The 24777-nt window shown below is 47.8% G+C and overlaps 1 protein-coding gene across 1 annotated transcript in view; it reads right to left on the reverse strand.

The window, feature by feature from the left end:
* The window catches only part of UBE2QL1 (ubiquitin conjugating enzyme E2 Q family like 1), a 149568-nt gene extending 131748 nt beyond the window's left edge, over window positions 1–17820 (reverse strand). The window contains exon 1 of the mRNA XM_033929744.1: window positions 16189–17820. Within this exon, the coding sequence (XP_033785635.1) occupies window positions 16189–16971 (783 nt within the window). The 5' untranslated portion in view covers window positions 16972–17820. The remainder of the gene's footprint in view (window positions 1–16188) is intronic.
* Between the last annotated feature and the right edge of the window lie 6957 nt (window positions 17821–24777).

The following is a 24777-nucleotide window of genomic DNA, read 5'->3' on the forward strand; positions in this document are numbered from 1 at the left end:
ACACCTTCCACCTTTCAATAGCCAGGCCGTAAGACCAAAGCAGGAGGGATCCTCCATCTGCATTGGTCCTTGTGCAAGTACGTCTGGTGTCACTGGGAACCGAAGTAGAGGGCCCTGGGAAAACTTCATCAGGTCTGCATACCATGGACGACACGGCTAATCCAGGACAACGAACACCACTGATCCCGGGAAATGCGCAATCCGATCTAATACTCGGCCTATTATCGATCAGGGAAGAAACACATATAGCAGACTGTGCGGATGCCAAGGAAGAACTAACGCATCCACTCCTTCCGAGCTCTGTTCTCTGCGCCTGCTGAAGAACCTGGGGACTTTGGTGTTGCAACCCGAGGCCATAAGATCTATCTCTGGGAGCCCCCACTTTTGAACAATGAGACAGCTCCCATTCCCCAGAATCCAACCAATTCCTGCTGAGGAAGTCTGCCTGAATGTTGTCCTTTCCTGCAATATGTGCTGCTGACAGCAGCGGAAGAAACGTCTCTGCCCATAGCAAAAGAATATTCGCCTCTCGCACTGACAGCCAGCTCCTCATGCCTCCCTGCCTGTTGATATAGGCTACTGCCGTGACAATGGTTGGTTTGTCCTGAATTAGTGGCTGAAACTCCTTCAGAGCAAGCCTGATCACCCTCAGCTCCAGAAGATTGATAGACCAGTGAGCCTCCTCCAAGCTCCAACTGCCCTGTGCTGAGGACTGGAGACACCGAGAGCCCCCCATCTGGTCAGGCTGGCGTCCGTTATTACTACTATCCAGTCTGGAGTTGTCAGCGGCATGCCTTTGAACAGGTGTTCCTCCTGTAGCCACCAATACATATTGCCCGAGGCTGAACGGCTCCAGCCTAACCTGCTCTCGTAATCCTGAGACATCAGAGACCACCTGGATAGAATGGACTGCTGTAACGGCCTTAAATGGAACTGAGCCCAAGGAACCACCTCTAGAGTTGTTACCATGGAACCTAGGACCGGAACATAATTCCAAACTCTTGGCCGGGGATCCTGTAATAGAAGACAGATCTGGGCCTGCAAGTTCTCGCCCCTGATTCATGGCAAAAAGACTTTGCCCTGGACAGTGTCGAAGAGGACACCCAGATGATCCAACACCAAGGAATTCTTTGGAAAATTTATCACCCAACCTTGGGACTGCAGAACTGAAATCACTCTCTCTGTGACCCTTAAGCTTTCCTGATGGGATGAAGCCCGAATCAACCAGTCGTCTAAATATGGATGAACCTAAATGCCCTCCCTGCAAAAACATGCGGGGTGCTGTGGCCAAGCCGAAAGGCATTCCCCGAAACTGAAAATGCTGACCTAGAATCGCAAAGTGAAGAAACCGGTGATGAGGAGGCTGAATGGCTGAAATGACTGACTTACTATTTCCATTCGAAAATGTCTGACATTGAGAAACTGATTTACTCTCTTGAGGTCTAGCACGGGCCTGACTAACCCTCCTTTCTTGGGAACCACAAAATAAATGGAATAGTGACCCAGGCCCCGTTGCTCCAGAGGCACCAGGACAACTGCCCCCATCTCCAACAACCCCTGAAGTGAACTTTTCACTGCCTCTATTTTTTCCCCTAAACACTGGGACTCCAAGAAAGAATCTACGATGAGATAGAAGAATTCCAACTTGTAACCTACATGAATAATGTCGAGGACCCACTGATCTGATGTTATTTTGGCCCATTCCGCCAGGAAGAAGGACAGCCACCCCCTAAATGACAACGGAAGAAGCCAACATCCCGTCATTGGGCCGGACGAGAGGACTGAGGACGGGCAGGCTGGGAAGAAGTGGGGTTGACAGGACGAAAGGACTGCTTTTGAGAATACCTAGACTTAGAATTATAAGACGCACTAAGCGAGGCTTTGTACGCCTTCCACGGCCTATATCTCCTGGTATCCCTAAAGCGTAGCCTAGCAGAGGACGATCTACTTGCTCCCCTAGGCCGGTCCTCCGGCAACCGCTGGGATTTGGCATCACCAAAATCTTTCACCAGTTTATCTAGGTCTACACCAAACAACAACTGGCCTTTAAAGGGAAGCCTCACTAAACGAGAGTTAGAGGTGGTGTATGCTGCTCAATCTCGCAGCCACAAATGCCGCCTGGAGACTACAGATAGAGCCATTTGTTTAGCTGAGGCCCTGACCATATCACATAAGGCACTGTTCTTCAACCGCCGGTCCACGGACCGGTGTCAGTCCGCAGGAAATTTTTGCCAGTCCGCAAAGGGCCGGCGAGATTGAGTCACTTCAATTTCCTGCTGGTCTGAACAGGGCCGGCAAGATCAACAGCTGAAGTCCGTGCTGGGCCGGAGATATCTTGGGGAGCCTCCGACAGTGGCTTTCTCCCTTCTGCCTTCCTGAATCGCTGCGCTAGGAAGTAAGGAGAGCTGCTGGGAGCCACTATTGGAGTCTGGGAATCTGCTGGGCAAGGGAAAAAAAGGGACAGCTGCTACTGGAGAGGAAGAAGGAGAGATGCTGCTGGGAGGGGAGGAGGGAAAGGAGTCTGGGAAGCTGCTGGGCAAGGGAAAAAAAAGGGACAGCTGCTACTGGAGAGGGAGAAGGAGAGATGCTGCTGGGAGGGGAGGAGGGAAAGGAGTCTGGGAAGCTGCTGGGCAAGGGAAAAAAAGGGACAGCTGCTACTGGACCTGGAGGGAAGGAGAAGGAGAGATGCTGCTGGGAGGGGAGAAGGGAAAGGAGTCTGGGAAGCTGCTGGGCAAGGGAAAAAAAAGGACAGCTGCTACAGGACCTGGAGAGAAGGAGAAGGAGAGATGCTGCTGGGAGGGGAGGAGGGAAAGGAGTCTGGGAAGCTGCTGGGCAAGGGAAAAAAGGGACAGCTGCTACTGGAGAGGGAGAAGGAGAGATGCTGCTGGGAGGGGAGGAGGGAAAGGAGTCTGGGAAGCTGCTGGGCAAGGGAAAAAAAGGGACAGCTGCTACTGACCTGGAGGGAAACTGCTGGGCAAGGGGAAAAAAAGGGATAGCTGCTACTGGAGAGGGAGAAGGAGAGATGCTGCTGGGAGGGGAGGAGGGAAAGGAGTCTGGGAAGCTGCTGGGCAAGGGAAAAAAAGGGACAGCTGCTACTGGAGAGGGAGAAGGAGAGATGCTGCTGGGAGGGGAGGAGGGAAAGGAGTCTGGGAAGCTGCTGGGCAAGGGTAAAAAAGGGACAGCTGCTACTGACCTGGAGGGAAACTGCTGGGCAAGGGGAAAAAAGGGATAGCTGCTACTGGAGAGGGAGAAGGAAAGATGCTGCTGGGAGGGGAGGAAGGGAAGATAGTTACTGCTGGACAGGAGGAGGAGGGAAGGGAGAATGAAAAAAGGAAGGAAACAGCTGGCAGGGAGATTACAGGAGGAGTAGGGGAGAGACAGGCATGAGAAAGTAGAGAGATTGATGATAGGAAGGAGTCAGCAGAAAAATAAGCAGAGAGGGACAACAATGGTAGATCTGCTGTAGGAGAGATAAAAATGAAGAGAGCAGTGAAGCTGGAATGAATCATGTAAAAAGGAGAGAGGGGGCGCAGGCTGGATGGAAAGGGGAGAGGGGCATAGAAAGAAGACAGATACCTTACGGAAGGGGGAGAGGACAGACAGTGGATGGAAGGGGCAGATGCTAGATTGAAGAGACAGGGAGGGTAGACGCTGGAAGGAAGAGAGTGAAAAGAAGATGAAAGCAGAAACCAGAGACGACAAAAGGTAGAAAAAAATAATTTTATTTCTATTTTGTGATTAGAATATATCAGATTTGAAATATATATCCTGCTAGAGCTGGTGTTAGACATAACTGGGGACTGCAAAGCCCAGGCAGTGCTTCTTTAGCTTCCAGCTGGCTTAGGGCGCTCTCTGACCAGGGGGCAGTTACCCTAGTTGCACTCCCATAAAACTATTCCTGTCATGTGTGACTGCAGTATTCTGTTAGCATGATATTTCTGTGTAGCATTCTATAATAATTTGGCTTGTTCAGTTTTCTTGATAGTAGAAGGGATATATGTGAAGGGGAGGGGAGACAGGGGTTTTGTTGATCCTTGCTCTGTATTATTTGTATTTATAAAATGACAATTGTACAGAATATTGTTTCTTTTTATACTTTAATAAAAATACATTCAATATAAAATCATAACCGAGGCTTGTGTGGATTGGATCAGATGATTTGTGGGGACCGAGCTTGTGGAGATGGGGTGGAAACGGGGGTTTTAAATTTTAGTCCTAGTAGTTTGCCGGTCCACAAAATAATTATTTTATTTCTGCCGGTCCACAGGTGTAAAAAGATTGAAAAACACTAATATAAGGCATCCGCCAGATATGCCAGCGCTGACTCAACTTCCGGGAACTCTTGGGGCAAAGAGTCCCCTGATGTCATCAGACCATCCGTGATCTGCTGGACCCACTGAAGACAAGCCTGTGCTGCATAAGAACTGCACATGGCTGCCTATAGAGTCAGAGCTGCCACCCCAAAAGATGCCTTCAAGGAAGCTTCAATTCTCTTATCCTGCGGATTAGAGAATGACACGGGGAAAAAATCTGTCCCCGTCACCGCCCCGTCAACGGCCCACCATCCTCTGCACCGCCCCGTCACCGCCGTTCCCTTCACCACCCCGTCACCGTCACCGCCATCCCTTTCACCGCCCCGTCACCGCCACTGCCATCCCATTCACCGTCCCGTCACCGTCCCCGCTGCATCCATATAAGCCTTAGTACTGTAATATTTAGCTTATTCCTTTCTTATAAATCAAAGTTCCTGCTGCTGAACTAGAGAAAGAGATGTTCAGCTGGCAGGGCTTTGTTTATAAATTTTTATCAACACAACTAATATACTATTTTATCCTAAAGCAAAAAATAAATAAATAAATATAATTTTTTTTTCTACCTTTGTTGTCTGGTTTCTGCTTTCCACATCTTCTCATTGAATTCCTTCCATCCACTGTGTGTCTTCTCTCTGCGTCTTCCATTTGCTGTTACTGTGCCTCTCCCTTAACCCCCCCCCCCCAATTGGTCTAGCACCCATCTTCTTCCTTCCGCTCCCGCATAGTCTGGCATCTGTCTTCTTCCCACTCTGTCTTCCACATTTCCCTTGGGGGTCTGTTCCTCTCCACCCTCCTTCAATGTCTGTTCTATTCCTTTCCACCACCACCCTTCCCTCCCTCCTTTACCATCTGTTCCTTTCTACTACCCTTCAGCTCCTCTCGCGTGGCCTATCTACCTTCCTTCCTCTTATTTTCATGGCACGTTACAATGTAATTTGTGCAAGCCACTGGAGCCTGCAAGCTCGGTCCCTGTCCCATCCCCACAAACCATCTCGCTTCTGTGCTCCTATTTTCTCCATTTCTAATATCTCCCCTATGTATCTGTCATTGCCCCCCCTGTGTCCATATACCATCCCCATGGCATGTCCCCTTTATGTCTCTGTCCCTATGCCCCATGCACATAATTTCCCCTCTTTCTGTTACCTTCCTATGTCCAGATTTCCCCTATCTTCCTCTTCCATACCAGTGTGTCTCTTCTTTTCAACCCCATCTAGCTTTTTTCCCTCTTTCTTCCCCCCCCTGCTTCTAGCATCTGGCTCACCTGCCAGTCCTTCCCTTTCTTTCCTGCTGTGGGTTTTTCTTTCCGACTTCATCCCCTTGGCCCAGAATCCTTTTCCCTTTCACTCCCTCCTCCTTCCAATTTGAGCCGGGAACACTAGCGATCGCACGGTCCCCGCAGCCACTACCTGCCTGCCCAATCCATCCTAGTGTTTAGCCAGCTCTCTCCCTTCTCCTCACCTTAGTTTATAGGTTTTCTTTTTCGGCGACCTGCACGCTTTCCCAAAGAGCCGCGCACGCGCGGCTGCTCAATGTTCAATCTTCTGCTCTGCTGCAACTTCCTGTTTCCGGTTGCGTCAGAGCAGAAGATCGAAACTGAGCAGCAGCGGGTGCACGGCTCTTTGATAGAGTGCGGGTCGCCTAAAAAGAAAACCTACAAACTAAGGTGAGGAGAAGGGAGAGAGCTGGCTAAACACTAGAATCGATTGGGCAGGCGGGTGTGAGCTGCGGGGACCGCGCGATCCTTCATGCCTCACTGCGGGGACAAGACCATTCACCGCCCCGCGGGCGGTGAATGGCCTTGTCCCCGTCGCCGCAGCGACTGCTAGTTTTCTTCCCCGTTTTCGGCGGGTGACCCGCGGCTAAAATGCGGTGGCCGCGGGTAAACCGCCACCGTGTCATTCTCTACTGCGGATCTCTAAGTGCAACTCCACCTTCTACAGGCAGCGTGGTCTTCCTAGCTATTGCTGCAACTAGCGCATCCACCCTAGGCAACCCGAAGTTCAACAAATCCTCCTGAGCTACCAGATATAGTTGTCTCATAGCCTTGGCTACTCTGAGCCCATACTCTGGTGTGACCCATTCCACAGAAGTCAATTCTTGCATGGCCTCATGCCTGGTTCAGGCTGAGAAATATGAAGGCACTCCAAGGCCTTAGAAATAAATGGGGCAGCTCCTCTCTTTGGAACAACCTCAGAATCGCTGGATCATCACCCTCAGCCAACTCATCCAACTCTGCCTCGGGCCCGCAGGAATCTCTAATGGCCCTAAACAAAGTGAGAGCTAGATTAGGGAGAGAATCCTGCTCTTCTTCTGCTTCTAGCATTATTCTGCACCGCTTGGCCCTGTCTTCCCCCTCATCAACCTGGAACCGAGGCGTTCCACTACCCCTTCTCACCAGAGTTTGCCTTCTGCAACAAAAAAAAACTTTGTGCATCAAAAAGACAAACTCCGGGGAGAAAGGCAAAGAACCGAATTGTCAACCTTTCCCTGGTTCCCCCTGCACCTTCCCCCCCCCCCCCCACTATCGGACTCGCTTGGCTGAACTGCCGTCGCCAAAGAGGCCCCCTCCTGCAATGGAGTTTTTGAATCAGCAGCCGTGTCGGACACATGAGAAAAAGATGTGCCCTCTGGCGCCCCCAAACTCACGCCTGCATCCCATGCACAATTGGTCACACAAATTCCAACCGGCGTCCTCCACTTCCCACAGCAGGAATACCGTTTAACCGCCTTTGCTGCCATATGCGCCCCCATTTGGTCAATAACCCGGCAAAAACCAAAAAGAAATACCAAATTACTCACGTGCTCCTGGTCTCACCGGTGGAGACAGTGCATAATGATTGGAAAGAGGGAGTTCTATCCAGATATACTCCTGAAAATCAGGGCTCTATCTCCACCTGCTGGTAGGTATGTGCTATCCCCACTTGTCTCTGGATTCATCTGCTGCCGGTGCTAAGGAATGAAGCTTCCCAGATGTTGGAACTCGGTCATTGTAAATTTTTTTTTTTTTTAAGTGTGCATTATTTATGAAATGACCCTCATATTTATTTCATGGCATTTGATATACTGTCTTTCATAACATCTAAGGGGTATTAAGTGTGTTCATTCTGCTGCCCCTCAATATCTCTCCTCGTTTCTCTGTCCTTATACACCTCCCAGAGAACTCTGTTCCTCAGATAAGTCAGTCTTAATGTTACCTTTCTCCTCCACTGCCAATTCCAGACTTCGTTCCTTTCATCTAGCTGCCCCTTATGCCTGGAACAAATTACCTGAGTTTGTCCGTCAAGCCCCTTCCTTTGTTTAAAAGCAGACTGAAAACCCACCTTTTTGATATAGCCTTCAATCCTTAACCCTACTCCTCTGCCCTCCAACCCAGCCAGTTGATTAATCGTTCCCCTTAACTGTATTCATGACATCTTGTTGTCTGTCTTGCCTGTTTAAATTGTAAGCTCTTTCAAGCAGGGACTTTTTTCTTACTCTTTGTGACTGTTCAACGCTACGTTTGTCTGGTAGTGCTATAGAAATAATTAATAGTAGTAGTAGTAGTAATAAAATTGTTTTGTTTTCCTTCTTTCTGAAAACTCCAATGTTACAAATGCAGGAATATGTTTTCCATAAATCTAAATAAATAAATCTAGGTAGAGTGAAATTCCCACAATCATTTTTGTCCTGCAGCTCCTTTTGAATCTGGGCAAGTCGCTTAACCCTCTATTTCCCCAGGTACAGCATAAGCACCTGTAAAACATGTAAACCGCTTTGATGGTAACCACAAAAAAGGCAATAATATCAAATTACATCCCCTTTCTATTTCCTTGTGCTGGGTATGCTCCATGGAGCCACTGATCACATCTATAAGGTTCACTGGTATAACTTTTAGTTTAGGTGTAGGAACATACAGTGGCGTACCAAGGGGGGGTGCACAGCCAGCCACCCTCCCTATTCTGCTGCTGCTGCTTTCCTTAACCAGCAGCAGCAGCAGTAAACTTTAAATCAGGGGTGTCCGCGGCCCAGCTTGTGCTCCCTCCGGCGGGTGTTTAGTTTCTGGCCGGCTCTCCTGCAACAGTTTTTCCGCTCACAGCCTTCGGCTCCTTGCAAGATCCGCAGCTGCGTCGAAAGCGTTCCCTCTGACATCACGACATCAGAGAGATGGCTTCCAACGCAGCCACGGATCACATGAGGTGTCGACGCCCGATGATTTTGAATGGAAAACCGTCTGCACAGGGCAGGGAAAAGAAATATTGCTGCTACACAGGGAAGGGAGGGGTGAGAGAAATGCTGCTGCACAGGCAAAGGGGGGAGAGAAAAATGCTGCTGCAGCACCCAATTGGGGGGAGAGAGGGAAGGAGGGAGAAGGAAGACAAGGGTGAGGAACCAGAGATGCTAAGTCCATGGGGGAGCGAAAGGAAAGAAGGAAAGGAGATACCAGACCATGGAGTGGGGGGGAGAGATGCCAGGGCATGGGGGAGGGAAGGAGACAGATGCAAGACCAGGGGAAAGGAAGGAAGGAGGGAGGGAGAGAAAGGAAGAAGAGGAGATGCCAGATAATGGAGGGGAATGGGGAGTTGGAAAGAGAGGAGAGATGCCAGGGCATGGGGGGAGGGAAGGGAAACTAAGGAGACAAATGCCAGACCAGAGGAGGAGGAGGTGCCAGAGCATGGAGGGAGAGAGATGCCAGGGCATGGGGGGAGGGGAAGCTTTGCTGCTTGCCCAAAGCTTCCCTCTGACGCAGCTTCCTGTTTCTGCCTGGGTGCGTTAGAGGGAAGCTTTGGGCAAGCAGCACCGCTCGCAAAATTACAGTTCCCGTTGCCTTTCTTACCCGCATTGCTTGTTTGTTTTACTTTCCGTAGATGGGGGGGGCATGTTGCTGATTGGGGGGGGGCGTCGCCGTTCTAAAAAAAAAAAAAAAAAATCAGAGTGAAAGGTGAGTGGTGAGATGGGCCTGGCGTGGAGGGAGAGAAAGAAGGGGGCAAGGCTGAGCAGGGCAGATGATGGATGTAGGAAGAAGGAAAACAGAAGGAAGCAGGGCAGATGATGGATGGGGGAAAAAAGGGGCAGGGCAGATGATGGAAGTGGGGAGAAGGGAGACAGAAGAGAGCAGGGCAGATGATGGAAGTGGAGAGAAGGGAGACAGAAGGGAGCAGGGCAGATGATGGAAGTGGGGAGAACTTGTGCCCAGCCCTCACCTCCTCACCACTGCTTCTGCTTTCCCACATGCTGGATGGGAGGAAGAAGATAGTTAATGAGATAGTGGAGGGGTGAAGGAAAGGGGTGACAAGCTGTGAGTAGACACAGTGAAAAGAGGGAAACTGAGGGCTGAATAGTAAGAAATAATTTAATTTATACAGAGGCAGGAAATAGAGAAGGAAGACCAGAGAAGAAAAGGAAGGGAAGAGAGAGGAGAGAGATGCCTAAGAACAGTGAAGGACACAGAGATATCGCATTCGAGTGAAGGAAATGAGAATAGAGATGCCAAAAACCACAGGGGGGGGAGGGAAGGAGAGATTGAAGGAGAGAGATGCCAGACTATGAGGGGAACAGAGGGAAGGTGATGGATGCCAGACCAAGGGGGGGAGGGGGCAGGATCAGAGATGGCAGAGGGAGACAAACATTTTCTGGAAGGGGCAGTGGATGGAAGGAAGAGAATGATGAGAAGATGAGGAAAGCAGAAACCAGACAACAAAGGTAGAAAAAAATTTCTATTTTTTTATTTATTTATTTTTGCTTTAGGATAAGGTAGTATTGTAGCTGTGTTGATAATCGTTTATTAATTGAAAATGGAAATAGATGATACTGTTTATTGAACTAATTTTAATACATTTTTTTTTTTACAAATTCAGAGACCATAACTCCTTTCCTCAGGTCAGGGATACTGTAACAGCAGTATAGTATAGTAGTGATCAATAAATGTAATGAATAGGTTTTCAGAAAGGTCTCAAGAAAAGTTTTATTCTTCTTCATGTTTGTTCAGTTATTGATTTTACACTGCTATAAGTATATTTTAAATCTGAAGAAGTCTATTCAACATAAAAATATTCCCTAACCTAATCATAATTTTCTATTTCCAGATCAAGAAAGTAGTTCTTAAATTGCAATTTTAACGAAAAATGAAATTTTCTTTCCGCTATGCCCCATGCCTCCTACCCACATGCAAAATATAAATTGGTGAGCTGCCAGCTGAAGATCTCTTCCTCTAGGAAAGAAGGGGAGTTTTGTTCAGAGAGGTTGCATAGAAAAAAAAAACTGTACACTGGCACTGGTATGGTAATCTTTGTTTTGAATTTTAAAATAAAAGAAATAAAGTGGAAATAAAGAAGTAAATACATGGGGGCAGGGGACGGGGCATGGTGTGGTAGGACGGGGCAGGGGATCCAGTGTACTTGTGTGTCTAGGGGCCCTCGATGAATTAATCCTGCCCTGGGTGGAGACAAAAAAATGGAGAGGGGGTGAAGATGAAATTAATCATATACAAAGGAGAGAAGGGGCATAGGATATTGAAGGGACATAGAAAGAGAGAAGATGCCATATGGAAGAGATTGTGTGGACAGTGGATGGAAGGGGCAGAGAGTGTGGGCAGTGGATGAAAGGGGTAGAGAGAGTGTTGGCAGTAGATGGAAGGGGTAGAGAGGGCAGAAGCTGGGTGAAAGGGGCAAAGGGGGGTACAGATGTTGCATGGAAGGGAGAGAGGACAAATGCTGTATAGAAAGAAGAGAGCGATGATTAAAACAGAAATAACATAAGAACATAAGCAGTGCCTCCGCCGGGTCAGACCATAGGTCCATCCTGCCCAGCAGTCCGCTCCCGCGGCGGCCCAAACAGGTCACCTGTCTGAATCACCAGAAGGGGCCCCTTGCCACCTTGGTTTCCCATTTAAGTCCTATCTTCCCATCGAAGTCCTAACCCTCTGGTCTTGCACATGCACGACCTGATTGGGTTTCTATACTTTTTACCTGGATACCTCTCTCAGTATCCCACGATTCCTTTATCCCTCAGGAATCCGTCCAATCCCTGTTTGAATCCCTGTATCGTACTCTGCCTGATCACTTCCTCCGGTAGCGCATTCCAAGTGTCCATGACCCTTTGGGTGAAAAAAAACTTCCTTACATATGTTTTGAACCTATCTCCCTTCAGTTTCTCTAAATGCTCCCTTGTACCTGTTGTCCCCTTCAGTCTGAAGAATCTGTCTCTATCCACCCTCTCTATGCCCCTCGTGATCTTGAAGGTCTCTATCATATCTCCCCTGAGCCTCCTTTTTTCCAGGGAGAAGAGCCCCAGCCTATCCAACCTCTCGGCGTATGGGCAGTGTTCCAGCCCTCTTACCAGTTTCGTTGCTTTCCTTTGGACTCTCTCAAGTACTGCCATGTCCTTCTTGAGGTACGGCGACCAATACTGAACGCAGTATTCCAGATGTGGACGCACCATCGCTCGATACAATGGCATGATGACATCCCGCGTCCTAGTTGTTATGCCCCTCTTTATGATGCCCAGCATCCTGTTGGCTTTTTTCGAGGCTGCTGCGCACTGTGCAGATGGCTTCAGTGATGCATCCACCAGCACACCCAAGTCTCTCTCAAGTCTGCTGTCTCCCAACAATGCCCCCCCCAATTTGTAGTTGAACAACGGGTTCTTTTTCCCTATATGCATGACCTTGAATTTTTCCACGTTAAAGCGCATTTGCCATTTGTTTGCCCAGTCTTCCAGCTTGTCCAGGTCCCTATGCAGGTCCTCACACTCCTCCCTGGACAGTTTGGTATCGTCTGCAAATTTTATAACCTCGCACTTTGCCTCCTTTTCCAGGTCGTTGATAAATATGTTGAAGAGTAACGGCCCCAGCACCGATCCCTGTGGTACACCGCTCGTGACTCCCCGCCAGTCAGAATATTGGCCCTTTACTCCGACCCTCTGCAGTCTACCCGACAACCAGTGCTTGATCCATCTGTGCACATGCCCTCCCACCCCGTGGTTCCACAGCTTCCTAAGCAGCCTTTCATGTGGCACCTTGTCGAAAGCCTTTTGAAAATCGAGGTAAATGATGTCTTTGGGTTCCCCATTGTCCACCCTACTTCTTATTCCCTCAAAGAAGTACAGAAGGTTCGTTAAGCACGACCTTCCCTTACAGAATCCGTGTTGGCTTGTTCTCAGTAGGCCATTTCTCTCGATGTGCTCGCAAATGCCGTCCTTGATCATAGCTTCCACCATCTTCCCTATAATTGAAGTCAGGCTCACCGGCCTGTAGTTCCCGGGGTCACCCCTCGATCCCTTCTTGAAGATAGGTGTGACATTCGCCAATTTGCAGTCCTCTGGTACCTCTCCAGTTTTCAAGGATAGGTTGCAAACATGCTGGATTGTGCCCGCTATTTCTTGTCTTAGTTCCTTCAGAACCCTTGGGTGGATCCCGTCAGGGCCCGGTGATTTGCCGCATTTTAACCTGTCTATCTGTTTGAGGACATCCTCCTTACTTACCTCTATGTGCTCCAATTTTTCGGCCTGTTCCCCACTCATGAGCTCCTCTGAGTCCGGTATATTAGATGTGTCTTCTCTCGTGAAGACCAACAAGAAGAACGTGTTCAACCTCTCAGCTACCTCTTTATCCTCCTTTATCACTCCCTTCCTATCCCCATCGTCCAACGGCCCCACCTCCTCTCTCGCTGGTCGCTTCCCCTTTACGTAACTGAAGAATGCTTTGAAGTTTTTTGCCTCCCTGGCCAGCCCCTCTTCGTATTTCCCTTTTGCTTTTCTAACCTCTCGGTGGCATTCCTTTTGGCATTTCCTGTGCGTCTGGTGATTTTCCTCCGTTGGGTCCTTTTTCCATCTCCGGAAGGATACTTTTTTGTCATTTATTGCCCTCTTTGCTTCAGTTGACATCCAAACCGGGTCCTTTGACCGCTTGTTCTTGCAGCCTTTCCTGAAACTGGGGACGTACATTCTTTGTGCTTCCTGCAGGGTGTCCCTGAATAGGGTCCAGGCGCTTCCCACAGTCTCCATCCTAAAGATGTTTCTGAGCTTCCTCCCCACCATTTCCCTCATAGCAACATAGTTCCCTTTCTTGAAGTTGAACGCAGTTGTTGCGGTCCTCCTTACTATGGGTGTCCCCCTTTCTAATGTGAATCTGATCGCGTTGTGATCACTGTTGCCTAGTGGTCCTCCCACTTCTACCCCTCTTGCAGGCCCCCCTAATCTGTTTAGGATGAGGTCAAGAGTAGCACCCCCTCGCGTCGGTTCTTTGACTAGTTGCTCCATGAAGCAGTCCCTCACAGCTTCTACAAATCCTGTTTCCCTAGTGCAGTTGGAGTGACCCGTACTCCAGTCTATTCCCGGGTAGTTGAAGTCCCCCATCACTGTTACACTTCCAGTCCTGCATTCCTGTCTCAGTTCCGCTTCCAAGTCGTGTCCGACTTCTTCTGGCGTACCAGGTGGGCGATAGTACAGCCCCAGTTTTATGCCTGCACCATTGTTTCCCGGCAATTTGACCCATAGCGATTCCAGCCTCTCTGCCTTCGTTGCCATATCCATCCCGACCGAGTGGATAGAGTCCTTTATATATAGTGCTATGCCTCCCCCTTTCTTGTGGGTCCTGTCCCTCCTGTAGAGCTTGTACCCCGGCAGCGCCACATCCCATTGATTCTCCTCTGTCCACCAGGTTTCTGTAATTCCAATTATATCCAGGTCCTCCCCCTTGGCCACGACTTCTAGTTCACCCATCTTGGCCATGAGGCTTCTTGCATTTGCGTATAAGCACCGCAGGTCCCGTCGTTTTTCCTCCACCTCCGCATTTACCTGGGCTGCCTCCATTTGAATTCCGGGCAGTTCTCCTGTTCCCTGTGCTTCTGCTTTGCCCTCAGCCTTTACCCTCGTAGCTTTCGGCTTCCCCACATTCCCGCCACCCCACTTCCCCGCCTTTCCTCTGGATTTTCTAGCCCTACCGGCCCCCTCCTGGGCTATCATCCCTTGAGCCTCTGTTTGTTAGAATCAAGTAGTATTGTAACTGTATTGATAAAAGTTTATAAATAGCAAATGGAAATAAGGCAATTTTTTTGGACTAAACCCCTTTTCTCAGGTCAGGTCAGGACAGGATACCATAACAGCAGTATACTGTACTGTTCTGAAGAAAGATTTGGCCTCTGAAAGCTAATTGAAAAATGGATTAGTCCTATAAAATTGTATTTTCTTATTTCTCATTATTTGCTTTATTTCCATTGTTAAATTGTAAAGTGGTGATTGTTATGTATCAGTTTTTTTCAAATTTACATCTACTGGCTTTATATTTTGCACAGTATTAGGGGATATGTGTCACTGTTTCTGTGGTACTGTGGTGTTGCATTGTATGCAGAGTCTGGTTTCTTGGCAGTTCAGTTTAACTTTTGTCTACATATTTATATTTTTAATTTGTGATTATTCCATATTGGGTGAGGGTGTATCTCTGTTCTGTGTGTATGAAAAGGACATGGTTTTCTGTTGGCATTGACTGTGCAGCATCTGGCTTGTTTAGTTTTACAATGTATGTGTTGGTGTTCTACTGCAGTGTTCTTCAACCTTTTTACACCTATGGATCGGTAGAAATAAAATAATTATTTTGTGAACCGGCATCGGTCCGCGAACTGGCGGTTGAAGAACACAGGGCTGTCATGGGCCAGACCCCGCCCATCTCTACCCAATCTCCACCCCAGACCCCGCCCCCATAATAGTACTAATTGTAACACTATGTTTTCCATTCATTTTTCATAGATACACACAATATAATCTTATTAACAACACATAATGGTTAACCACAAAATTAAACTACACAAAGCATACTGACAGCAGATGTAAATTCTCAAAATTGACATAATTCAATCACTAAATTAAAAAATAAAATCATTCCTCCCCTGCCTTTGTTGTCTCCCTCCCTCTATGCTATGCCTTACCTTCTGGCCTGCTCCCACCTGGCCATTTTAAGCCACCCCCCAGTGTTATCTTCAGGCCGGCTCCCTCTTCCTCACTGATCCAGTGCACAAAGCTGCGGGCAGCGGCTCCTTGCACGTCCCGCACTTCATCTGGAAGCCTTCCTTCTGACGTTGCGACATCAGAGACAAGGCTTCCGGTTCAGGCGCAGGATGCACATAGCTCCCGCTGCCTGTGGCTTTGTGCACTGAATTAGTGAGGAAGAGGGAGCCGGCTCGAAGATAATGCTGCACTGAGTGCACCGTGGACTGGCGGTTGAAGAACACCGTTTTGGGCCTAATGCACTGGCAGGAAATTTCTGTGGACTGGCACTGGTCCATGGACTGGTGGTTGAAGAACACTGTTCTAGTGCTCACTGCAGTGTTTAAGATGCTGCCTTTTCCTAGGTACACTCTTGTTGTACCATATGTGGATTGTTACTAAAAATCATATTTTTCATATAGATGAGGGGGGTATCACATATGCTAGGTACGCCACTGGGAACATACACTTTATCACCTCTGAATGTCGAGCACCCTCTACTGACAAGAAAGTGGGAATTCTATCTCAAGTCTCCCTACTTTTGGACCGCCAAAAGGGAAAAATAAAGCTTGAAGAAATCAGAAAAACTCGGAATATAAGAAAATGCTTAGTAGTAGATATCATAGCCTGAAACCCCTAGTAAGAGGGGATAAAAACATATCAATGAAACATGATGCAAAGTACCCTGATACCCTTGACCGTATCTATTTTCAGTAAGATAGGACATACACTTGACTGTTCCTAAAAAAAAGGGACCAAGAACCAAACTCGAAATATATTTAAATGCTGAAGAACCTTGGAAATGAAGTGGTGTTGGCCCTTTTCCAGCAAGTAGTTTTCCTATAGAAAATTATGAAAGACCTTGCTCTCTTAAAACTAATGTCGTATCTCTTAAAGGCAGCACAGGCGCTTTGCTTACCTGCCCTTTCACCAAGCTGGCGGCGAACTGCCTCATTACGGCTTCCACTGTGTAGGCGCTGGACCAGCCGCGAGGGGTGAGTAGCTCCATACAGATGGCGCCCCCGTCCAGCACGTAGCCATTCTCCAGCCGCGGGCTTAGCACTCGCATGAAGGGTGGTGAGAAAGGAAAGTTGTCCGGAAAGCTGAGGTTGAGTAAGATGTACTCCGTATTGGTCTCCTTCATGTCCTGCCAGAGGGTCGAGTCCTTGTCCACTTGGTGCAGCTTGACGTTCCAGTCGAAAAGGTTGTCCTCCACCAGCTCCACCGAGATGAAGTGATCGCTCAACTTTCGGATGTCTTGCAGCTCCTTCATCAGCCGTCGGCTCCGCACCTGCGAGCAGTGCTGCCTGTTGGGCGCCACTAGGGGCTGCAAAGAGTTGCTTGGGGCTTTACTGCTGCTCCCCCCTCCGCCTGGCTGCTTGGCTTCCTTGGTAGCAGTGGGGGTGGCGGTGCCGGGCTCCCGAGCGCCCTGCTTCTCTTTGTTACATTGCTCCACTTTTTTGGTTTTGAGATCCAGGCCGTGCACTTCTGTGCTGCTGCCGCCGCCGCTGCTGCCACCACCTCCTGACCCCCCTCCGCCCCCGCTGGAGCCGCATTGTTTAGGGCCACAGTGCTTCTGGCTACTTTTGCTGCCCTTCAGAGATCCTTGCTGGCTGCTGCGGTGATGATGGTGGTGCTTGGGATCCTCCGTGTCTCTGTCATGCAGACGGATAAGCCCTATTTTGCGGAGCAGAGTGGCCATTTTTATAAGGGAAAGATATTTTTCGCTGGAGTTTTGCTGCTGCTTGAGAAGGAGATCAACCAACACACACACACACAGCAGCAAAAGCCTCTTAAATGTAATATTGCACTCCCAGAGATTAGGTTTGCTGGCGTCTTTTTCTAATCTGGGGTCACATTGCAGCAGCAGTGCTGAGACAGAAAAATACGGCTCTAAAATAATCCGATAAACGAAAAAAAAATAAAATAAAAACAATAATAGTCGATTAAGAAAAGATTTGCTCCGTCAAGGTTTTCAATAGTAGTTTGAAAATAATCCCTATTGTACCAAGGCTGAAACTTCGATGGGGATTGATTGATTGATCTCCCTGCTTTCCTCTTATTTATATGTTTATTCTGCATTCACCCATTCAAACTGCGGCGGCCTTCTTGCTCTTCTTCAGAAATGAAAAAAAAATCTATCCGTCTTTCTCCCCTACTGGTAGAAATCTTGAGCTCCTTCAATCCTCTCAGCCCCAGCTCGATGTGATTTATTTTTGAAGGGGTGTTAGGATTTGCCTTTACTGCTTCTCCCTCCGGGGTAGTGACTGAAGGAGGCGGAGGGGAGCTCCGTTACTGGCTTGTCCCCTGCTTGGTAAATACCGGCAGTTTATTTTCGTCGCCTAAAACTAGGAGAAAGCTGGTAGGCTGCTGCCTGCCGACCCTTCCCCCTCTCTGCTGATTGCTGTCTGCAGACCTGACATTGCAGAGGTAGATCTAGCTCTGCACAGCGATGAAGAGGAGGGGCTATGGGGCAAGGGAGCTACTAGCCCGATAGAGAATTAACATCTCTGTTGAATCCGGCAGTACGCCTTTCCCGAAAGACGTCAAGCCCAGATTATTTTTTACCTGCCTCGCATCGCAATAAGCCAGGCCTGCGGCGCTTAAGGCAAAAAGCCAGGGGTAACCGGGCAGAGACCCTCTCGCGCTCATCTGTATGCAGATGGAATGGCTGCCGGGGAATCTTTTTTTTTTTTTTTTTAAACCATGTGGCTTTCCAAGTCATTTTCTAGATGCCTCCTTCCTCCAGTTTTGTGTGTGTGTGAGAAAGAAAATATTAAATGCATATCGTGCCAAATTAATTGATAGGCAGGGGGAAAAAGGTTTAAATAATATAAGAGAAGGAATGTGCCCTTTCAATGCTGTCATTTCTACAGACGACAGATGTAGTAACCTGGGCTACTTGGCAAAACGCCCCTACTAGGTGATCCAGTATGGCTATACAGTACTTGTGTTCTTATGTCAGACCTAGAGTGCGTGCTTCGTACCTATTTCATCAAAGTCTATATAAACTGGTGTTTCCAGAGGAAGAGAGACTCCTTAAGATGGTATCAGTGGCAGTGTGTTAGTGAACGACAGCATCCCTACTTCTGGGTGCGAGTGACTATATGCAATATATTAAACATAATTTAGGATTACAATAGCAGAATACCATCTGAAAGTATCAGCTACCCAGCTTGTCAGGCAAATTCAGCTGGAAATGACGTATTAGGACGTGTCCAAAGCGCTTAGATGTCTGAAGGAGTTTTCTAATGCCATTTTTATATATATATATGCGTCCTGTAGCTGGGAAGCTTTTAGAAAGCACTGACTGCATGCCACAGAGTCCTTTTCATCCTGCAGCAAACCCAGCATATACGACATAGGCAATATTGCAGTAGCGTACCAAGGGGGGGGGGGGTTGGTCCGCCCCAGGTGCAAGCCCTGAGGGGGTGCTCCCGACCTTGGCGTTCAGTCCCCCCCTCGAAGGACCGCTCGCCCCCCTGGCCTCCCCGCACCACCTACGAAGCAGCCCGCAGAGGGATCGCGATGCCAGTGATCCCGGCGCTGCTTCCTCCGCCGCGGTCCCGCCCCTCCTCTGACGTCAGAGGAGGGGCGGGACCGCGGCAGAGGAAGCAGCTCCGAAGCAGTGCAGGGATCGCTGGCATCGCGATCCTGCTGCGGGCTGCTTCATAGGTGGTGCGGCGAGGCCAGGGGGGCAAGCGGTCCTTCGGGGTAAGTCAGGGCATCAGGCCTTCAGGGTGGGGCAGGCAGACAGGCCTTCAAGGGGGAGGGGGGGTGACAGGCAGGCCTTAAAGGGGGGACAGGCCTTCAAGGGGGGGACAGGCAGGCAGGCTTTTAAGGGAGGGACAGGCCTTCAAGGGGGGGACAGGCCTTCTGGAGGTGCAGGCCTTCAAGGGGGGGATAGGCCTTCAAGGGGATCAGGCAGGCCTTCAAGGGGGGGGTGCAGGCCTTCAGGGGTGGAATGCAGACCTTTAAGGGGGGGGACAGGCCTTCAGGGAGAGGGGCCCTGGTGTAGAAATACATGGAGGGAATGGGGGGGGGTTCAAAGAGACACGCATATGCCGGACTTTGGGTGGGAAGAAATAATTGGTCTGAAAATAGAGAAGAGGGAGAGAGATGATGGACCATGGTTTTTAGAGAGGGAAGGAACAGAAAAGGAGAGAAGTTGGACACAAGGGATGGTGTGGAGGGGGTGATAGAGATACTGGATAGGAGGGTAGTTGGGAAAAGAAAGGGAGAAATGGTGGACCCTGGGGTGGTGGGGAAGGAGGGAGAGATGCTGGATGAAAGGGTAGTTAAGAAAAGATGGATCTGTGGAGGGAGACGAAAAAAGGAAAGATGCCAGACCTCCTGGGGAGGGAAGGGAAACAGGGAGGACAGATATGGCAGATGGATGGTTAGCATGCAGAAAGAAGGAAGAAGGAGACCCTGGCAAGCAAGTTATCAGAAGACAACCAGAACCTTGGACCAACAAGATTTGAAAAATAACCAGACAACAAAAGGTAGAAAAACTAATTTTATTTTCTGTTTAGTGATTACAATATGTCAGATTTGAAATGTGTATCCTGCCAGAGCTGGTGTTTGACCGCAAACGTGAGCTAGGATTTAACAGAGAGAGGAAAAGTCCTTTTTGTTTCTTTATTTTACTTACACCACAGCGCCAGTGTGGTTAGGAGAAGCCAAAGGGAGAGTGAAAAAGCTATAAAATAAACCCACCAGGATGTTTGGAAAAAAAAACCAAAACACCTAATTGGGCAGGAAAGTTGAATCGAAAAAACAATTCAATAGGCTGAATCGAATCGAAAATATATATATATATTTTTTTTTCTTAAATCGGGCAGCACTAGTTTGCGCTACTGTCTTAGACTTTAGGACCTGGGATTGGGGAGAGATGGCATCCTCAGTACTTTATAATGCAAGTGAAATGAGGATTTGGTCAGACTTTTGAAGGGACTTCAGAAGAAAAATATTGTATAGGCTGGGGACAGGAGACAGCAGGAAACGGGAACTTTTCTTCCTTCTATTTTTGTGAATGGCAAGGCTGAGGATGTCAGAGAGTTCAGTTAAAATATGTGCTTTATAAGAAAATATAATAATGTGTTTTATAAAGTTTATAAGCATTGCTGGCCTACCATGTGAGGTGCTCCTAGTGGTGGTGGTGGTGTTGGCAGCGTGTCAATGTGTTGAGAGGAAGAGGTGGTCTGGGAAATTCTGCTGAGCAAACTCCGGGACCATTTCCACCCCCCAGTTAGTCCACTCCACTCAATTGGTTCACACACTGAGTGGGTCTTTGGGTGTTGTGCCTGGGTAGTTGTTTTGGGATCTCTTCCAGTGGTTTGTCAGTATCTCCTTGTGGTCCAAGGAAGGAAACTTTGTTAACCTTAGCATTGACCTTCAGAATATGATTGTAACAGCGCTGCTTGTGTGGCATTAGGCTATGTAGTTATCGAAAGAAAAAAACAGACCTTTGCATAGAACTTCACGGTATTTCGGTATATAAGCTGTTATTATTATTATTATTCACATTTCCTGCACAGCTAAGTCCTTGTGAAGTTACCTTGTTCTTTCTGTATTTGAAATCTAGCAAGGTCTCTGTTTAGAAGGAAAGATCTAAGCTTAAAAATGAAGTGGCCAGAAGTTATGGTAAAAGCAGATAGTGTTGCTGATTTTAAGAAAGGTTTGGACAAATTCCTGGAGGAAAAGTCCATAGTCTGTTATTAAGACATGGGGGAAGTGTCTGCTTGCCCTGGATCAGTAGCATGGAATGTTGCTACTCTTTGGGTTTTGACCAGGTACTAGTGACCTGGATTGGTTACCATGAGAATGGGCTACTGGGCATGATGGACCATTGGTCTGACCCTGTTAGGCTATTCCTATGTTATGTTCTCATCTGTAAGGGCCTTTGTTTTCACTTCTTATTTTAATGTATTTTTTTTCTGGGAACTTATCAGTGTTTTTTAGAATGGGAACAAAAATGGAAGAGAATTAATGTGTGTGGAATGGAGGGGCTTACTAATTTCTTCAGCTAAATAATTAAATCCACCTCAACCAGACATAGGAGAACTCACGCACCATTCACACATCCTCCAACCAAAATCGTCAAAAGAAAAAAAATTGTTCGACAACCTCTTTACACTTGACCACCTCCTAACACTCGACCCCCAACTCTACAACCTATTGACCTCGACCACAAACTACAAAACCTTCAAAAAAGAAATAAAAACCCTTCTATTCAAAAAACACATAAAACCGAACTAACACAATCAGAACTGTCCCAAGCATCACCTGCAGCTACTCCATATGTACTTCTGATGTCATGACAATTCAGACATAATTTATGTTATGTTTGGAATAATGGTTGCATATATGAGGTTCAATAAAATAAAATTTTCAGTGCCTGTTTCTATTATGACCATTTATTTTTCATGGTTATTACAAAAAATATTTTTTTACATGGGGGGTGTCAAAAAATGATGGGCCCCGGGTGCCACATACCCTAGGTACGCCACTGCAATATTGGGAGTTGTTTCTCAACTCTTTGACTTTTGTTTCTTTTTTTTTTTTTTTTTCAAATATTGAAATCGGTCACACACCCCTAATTACTAGAAGTTATGAAAAATAAAATGCCCCTACAGCCCCTTTGGCTTTGCAGTTAAAGTTTAGCAATATAAGCATAAAACACTTGTCACTGAGGTTCTAGCTCAAATAAAAAAAAGAAAACAAAAGCCTGTGTTCTAACTTTTTTCCTTGTTTGAACTACTTCATATGGAAATTTGCTGGTGCATTAAGCCAGTGGTGTACTGCGGGGGGGAGGGGGGGTTGATCTGCCCCGGGTGCAGTCTTAGAGGGGTTGCACAGCCAGCCAGGTCCCTATCGCGCTCCCTCCCTCCTTAGTTAAGGTGACCAGCGAGTGAATCCTTCCGACCCTCCCAGCGAGAGCAGCAAACCTCCCTCCAGTAGCGTCATCAATGACGCTTCACCAGCAGGAGAAAGCCGCGAAGCAGCCTGTTTAGCGCTGCGGCTGCTGACGCTACTGGAAGGAGGTTTGCTGCTCTCGCTGGGAGGGTCGGAAGGGTTCACTTGGGGGGGGAGATAGGAGGGTCAGCGGGGGTTCGGCTGGGAGGGGAGTGAAGCGGTCTGCCTCGGTGCTCCAAGGCCTGGCGCCATTGCCTTCTTCAGGACTTCCTTTCTGCCGGGTCCTGCCTACTTCCTGTTTTCATGAAGACAGGACCCAACAGAGAGGAAGGCCTGAAGCCGGCAACAGCAGTGAATTGTGAATGCTTCTGCTGCCCGATGAACTTCAGGACACCAGGCCTTGGGTGACAGAAGGAGGAAAAGGAGCAGAGGGGGAGAGAATTGGGGAAAGTGTTGCTGTACCCAACTGGAGGGAATGAAAGGAGATGCCAGGGCATGGAGGGAAGGAGGAAGGTATGCCAGACCAAGGGAAAAGGAAGGGGGAAAAGAAAGAGGAGATGTCAGAGCATGGAGGGGGAGGGAGAGATGGAAGAAAAGGAAAGGAGAGAGATGCCGGGAATCAGGGAAGGGATGATGTTAGACCGTGACCTGGGAAGGAAAGAAAGAAGAGAGAGATGCCAGAGCATAGGGGAGGGGGTGGTGACAGAGAGAGAAAAACGGAGAGGTGACAAGAGTTGAAATCAATCATGTACAAAGGAGAGAAGGGGTATGGGATAGATAGTTTATGGAAGGAGCATAGAAAGAGGGAAGATGCCATATGGAAGAGAGAGAGATAGGGTGGACACTGGATGGAAAGAGCACAGATGGCAGTGAATGGAAGGGGCGAGATAGAGGGTGAACAGTAGATGGAAGGGGTAGAGAGAGGGAAACAGACACTGAATGGAAGTGTGGGGGAGAGGAGGGACAGCTGCTGAATGGAAGTGTGAGGGAAAGGGGGAGCAGATGCTGGAAGGAAGTGGGGAGGAGAAAGAACAAAAGGGCACATGCAGGATTGAGGGAAGAGGATAGAGTTAGTTACTGAAAGAGGTGGCAAGCTATAGGTAGACACAGTGAAAGAGGGAAATTGAGGACTGAGTAGTAAAAAGGAATTTAGACAGAGGCAGAAAATAAATTGAGAAGGAAGACCAGGGAAGAACAGAAGGAAGGGAGCAGAGAGAGAGGTGCCAGAGCAGGGGTGGAAGGAGAGGAGACATATACCAGACCAATGGGGGTGAAAGGAGAGATGGAAGGGGGAGGCATACAGTTTCTGGAAGGGGCATAGAAGGAGAGAAGATGCCATATAGGGGCAGAGAGATGGCAGACAGTGAATGGAACGAAGAGAGTAACAAGAAGATGAGGAAAGCAGAAACCAGAAAAGACAAAGGTAGAACAAAAAATTTCTATTTATTTATTGCTTTAGGAGACATGTGTCACTGTTTCTGTGGTGTTGCATTGTATGCAGAGTCCAGCTTCTTACTGGTTCAATTTAACCTTTGTCTATGTATTTCTATTTTATCCCCCTTTTACAAAACTGTAGAGCGTTTTTTAGCGCCAGCCGTGGTGGTAGCAGCTCTGATGCTCAGAATTCTATGAGCGTCAGAGCTGTTACCTCCGTAGCTAAAATCCACACTACAGTTTTGTAAAAGAGGGAAGGGTTTGTGATGACATTCCATACTAGGCGAAGGTGTTTTCTGTGTTCTGTGTGTTCGAAAGACATGGTTTTCTGTTAGGATTGACTGCAGGATTGATCTGTACTAGTCTGGCTTGTTTAGTTTTACAATGGGTATATTGATGTACTGCTCACTGCAGTATGTAAGATGCTGCCTTTTCCTAGGTACTCATGTGTGACGTGTGGCTTGTTACTAAAAATCATGTTTTTCGTACAGATGGGAGGGGTGCCAAAAAATGATGGGCCCCGGGTGTCTCACATGCTAGGTACCCCACTGCATTAAGCATATAAAATGTGTGATTTTAGTGATTGAACATGGAGATCCACTTAGGGTTACCATATTTGTGAAGACAAAAAAAAGAGGACACATGGCTACACCCCCAGTTCTGCCCCAACCCAACCCTAGCTTCACCCTGTGTGCAGTCAAGGGCTGGCAAGCTATAGTTGCACCCCATCCTTTCTTGCACTGCCCCCACCCGCTTCTCTATGATCTATCAGACTTTCAGTTGTGAGTTTTGTAGTTTATTCAAAATTAGAAATTACAATCCTTTTTTTCTACTTTTCTAATCATGTTGGTCTTAGTCTCTGCTTTCCTGTGTCTTCTCTTAAATCTGGTACTATTATGTGAATGGACAGATTTATTAGGATAGATTTCCACCAATAAAATATATTGCCCTCAAAGAGAGGAATATATTTTATAAAGATATATTAATATGGGGAAAGAAGCTCCGCCTTATAAATCTTAGCTCTATAATATGTATTAAGTATAGAATTTTATTTCTTACATAACAGAATTAATGATAAAATCAGGCAGGTAGAGTAGGTTACAGATAGGATCTTTTAACAAGGAGAATGTGCTAAAGCAGAATGATTAATCAAATG

This window comes from Geotrypetes seraphini, chromosome 2 (assembly GCF_902459505.1).
Source record: "Geotrypetes seraphini chromosome 2, aGeoSer1.1, whole genome shotgun sequence".
In the NCBI taxonomy this organism is placed as follows: domain Eukaryota; kingdom Metazoa; phylum Chordata; class Amphibia; order Gymnophiona; family Dermophiidae; genus Geotrypetes; species Geotrypetes seraphini.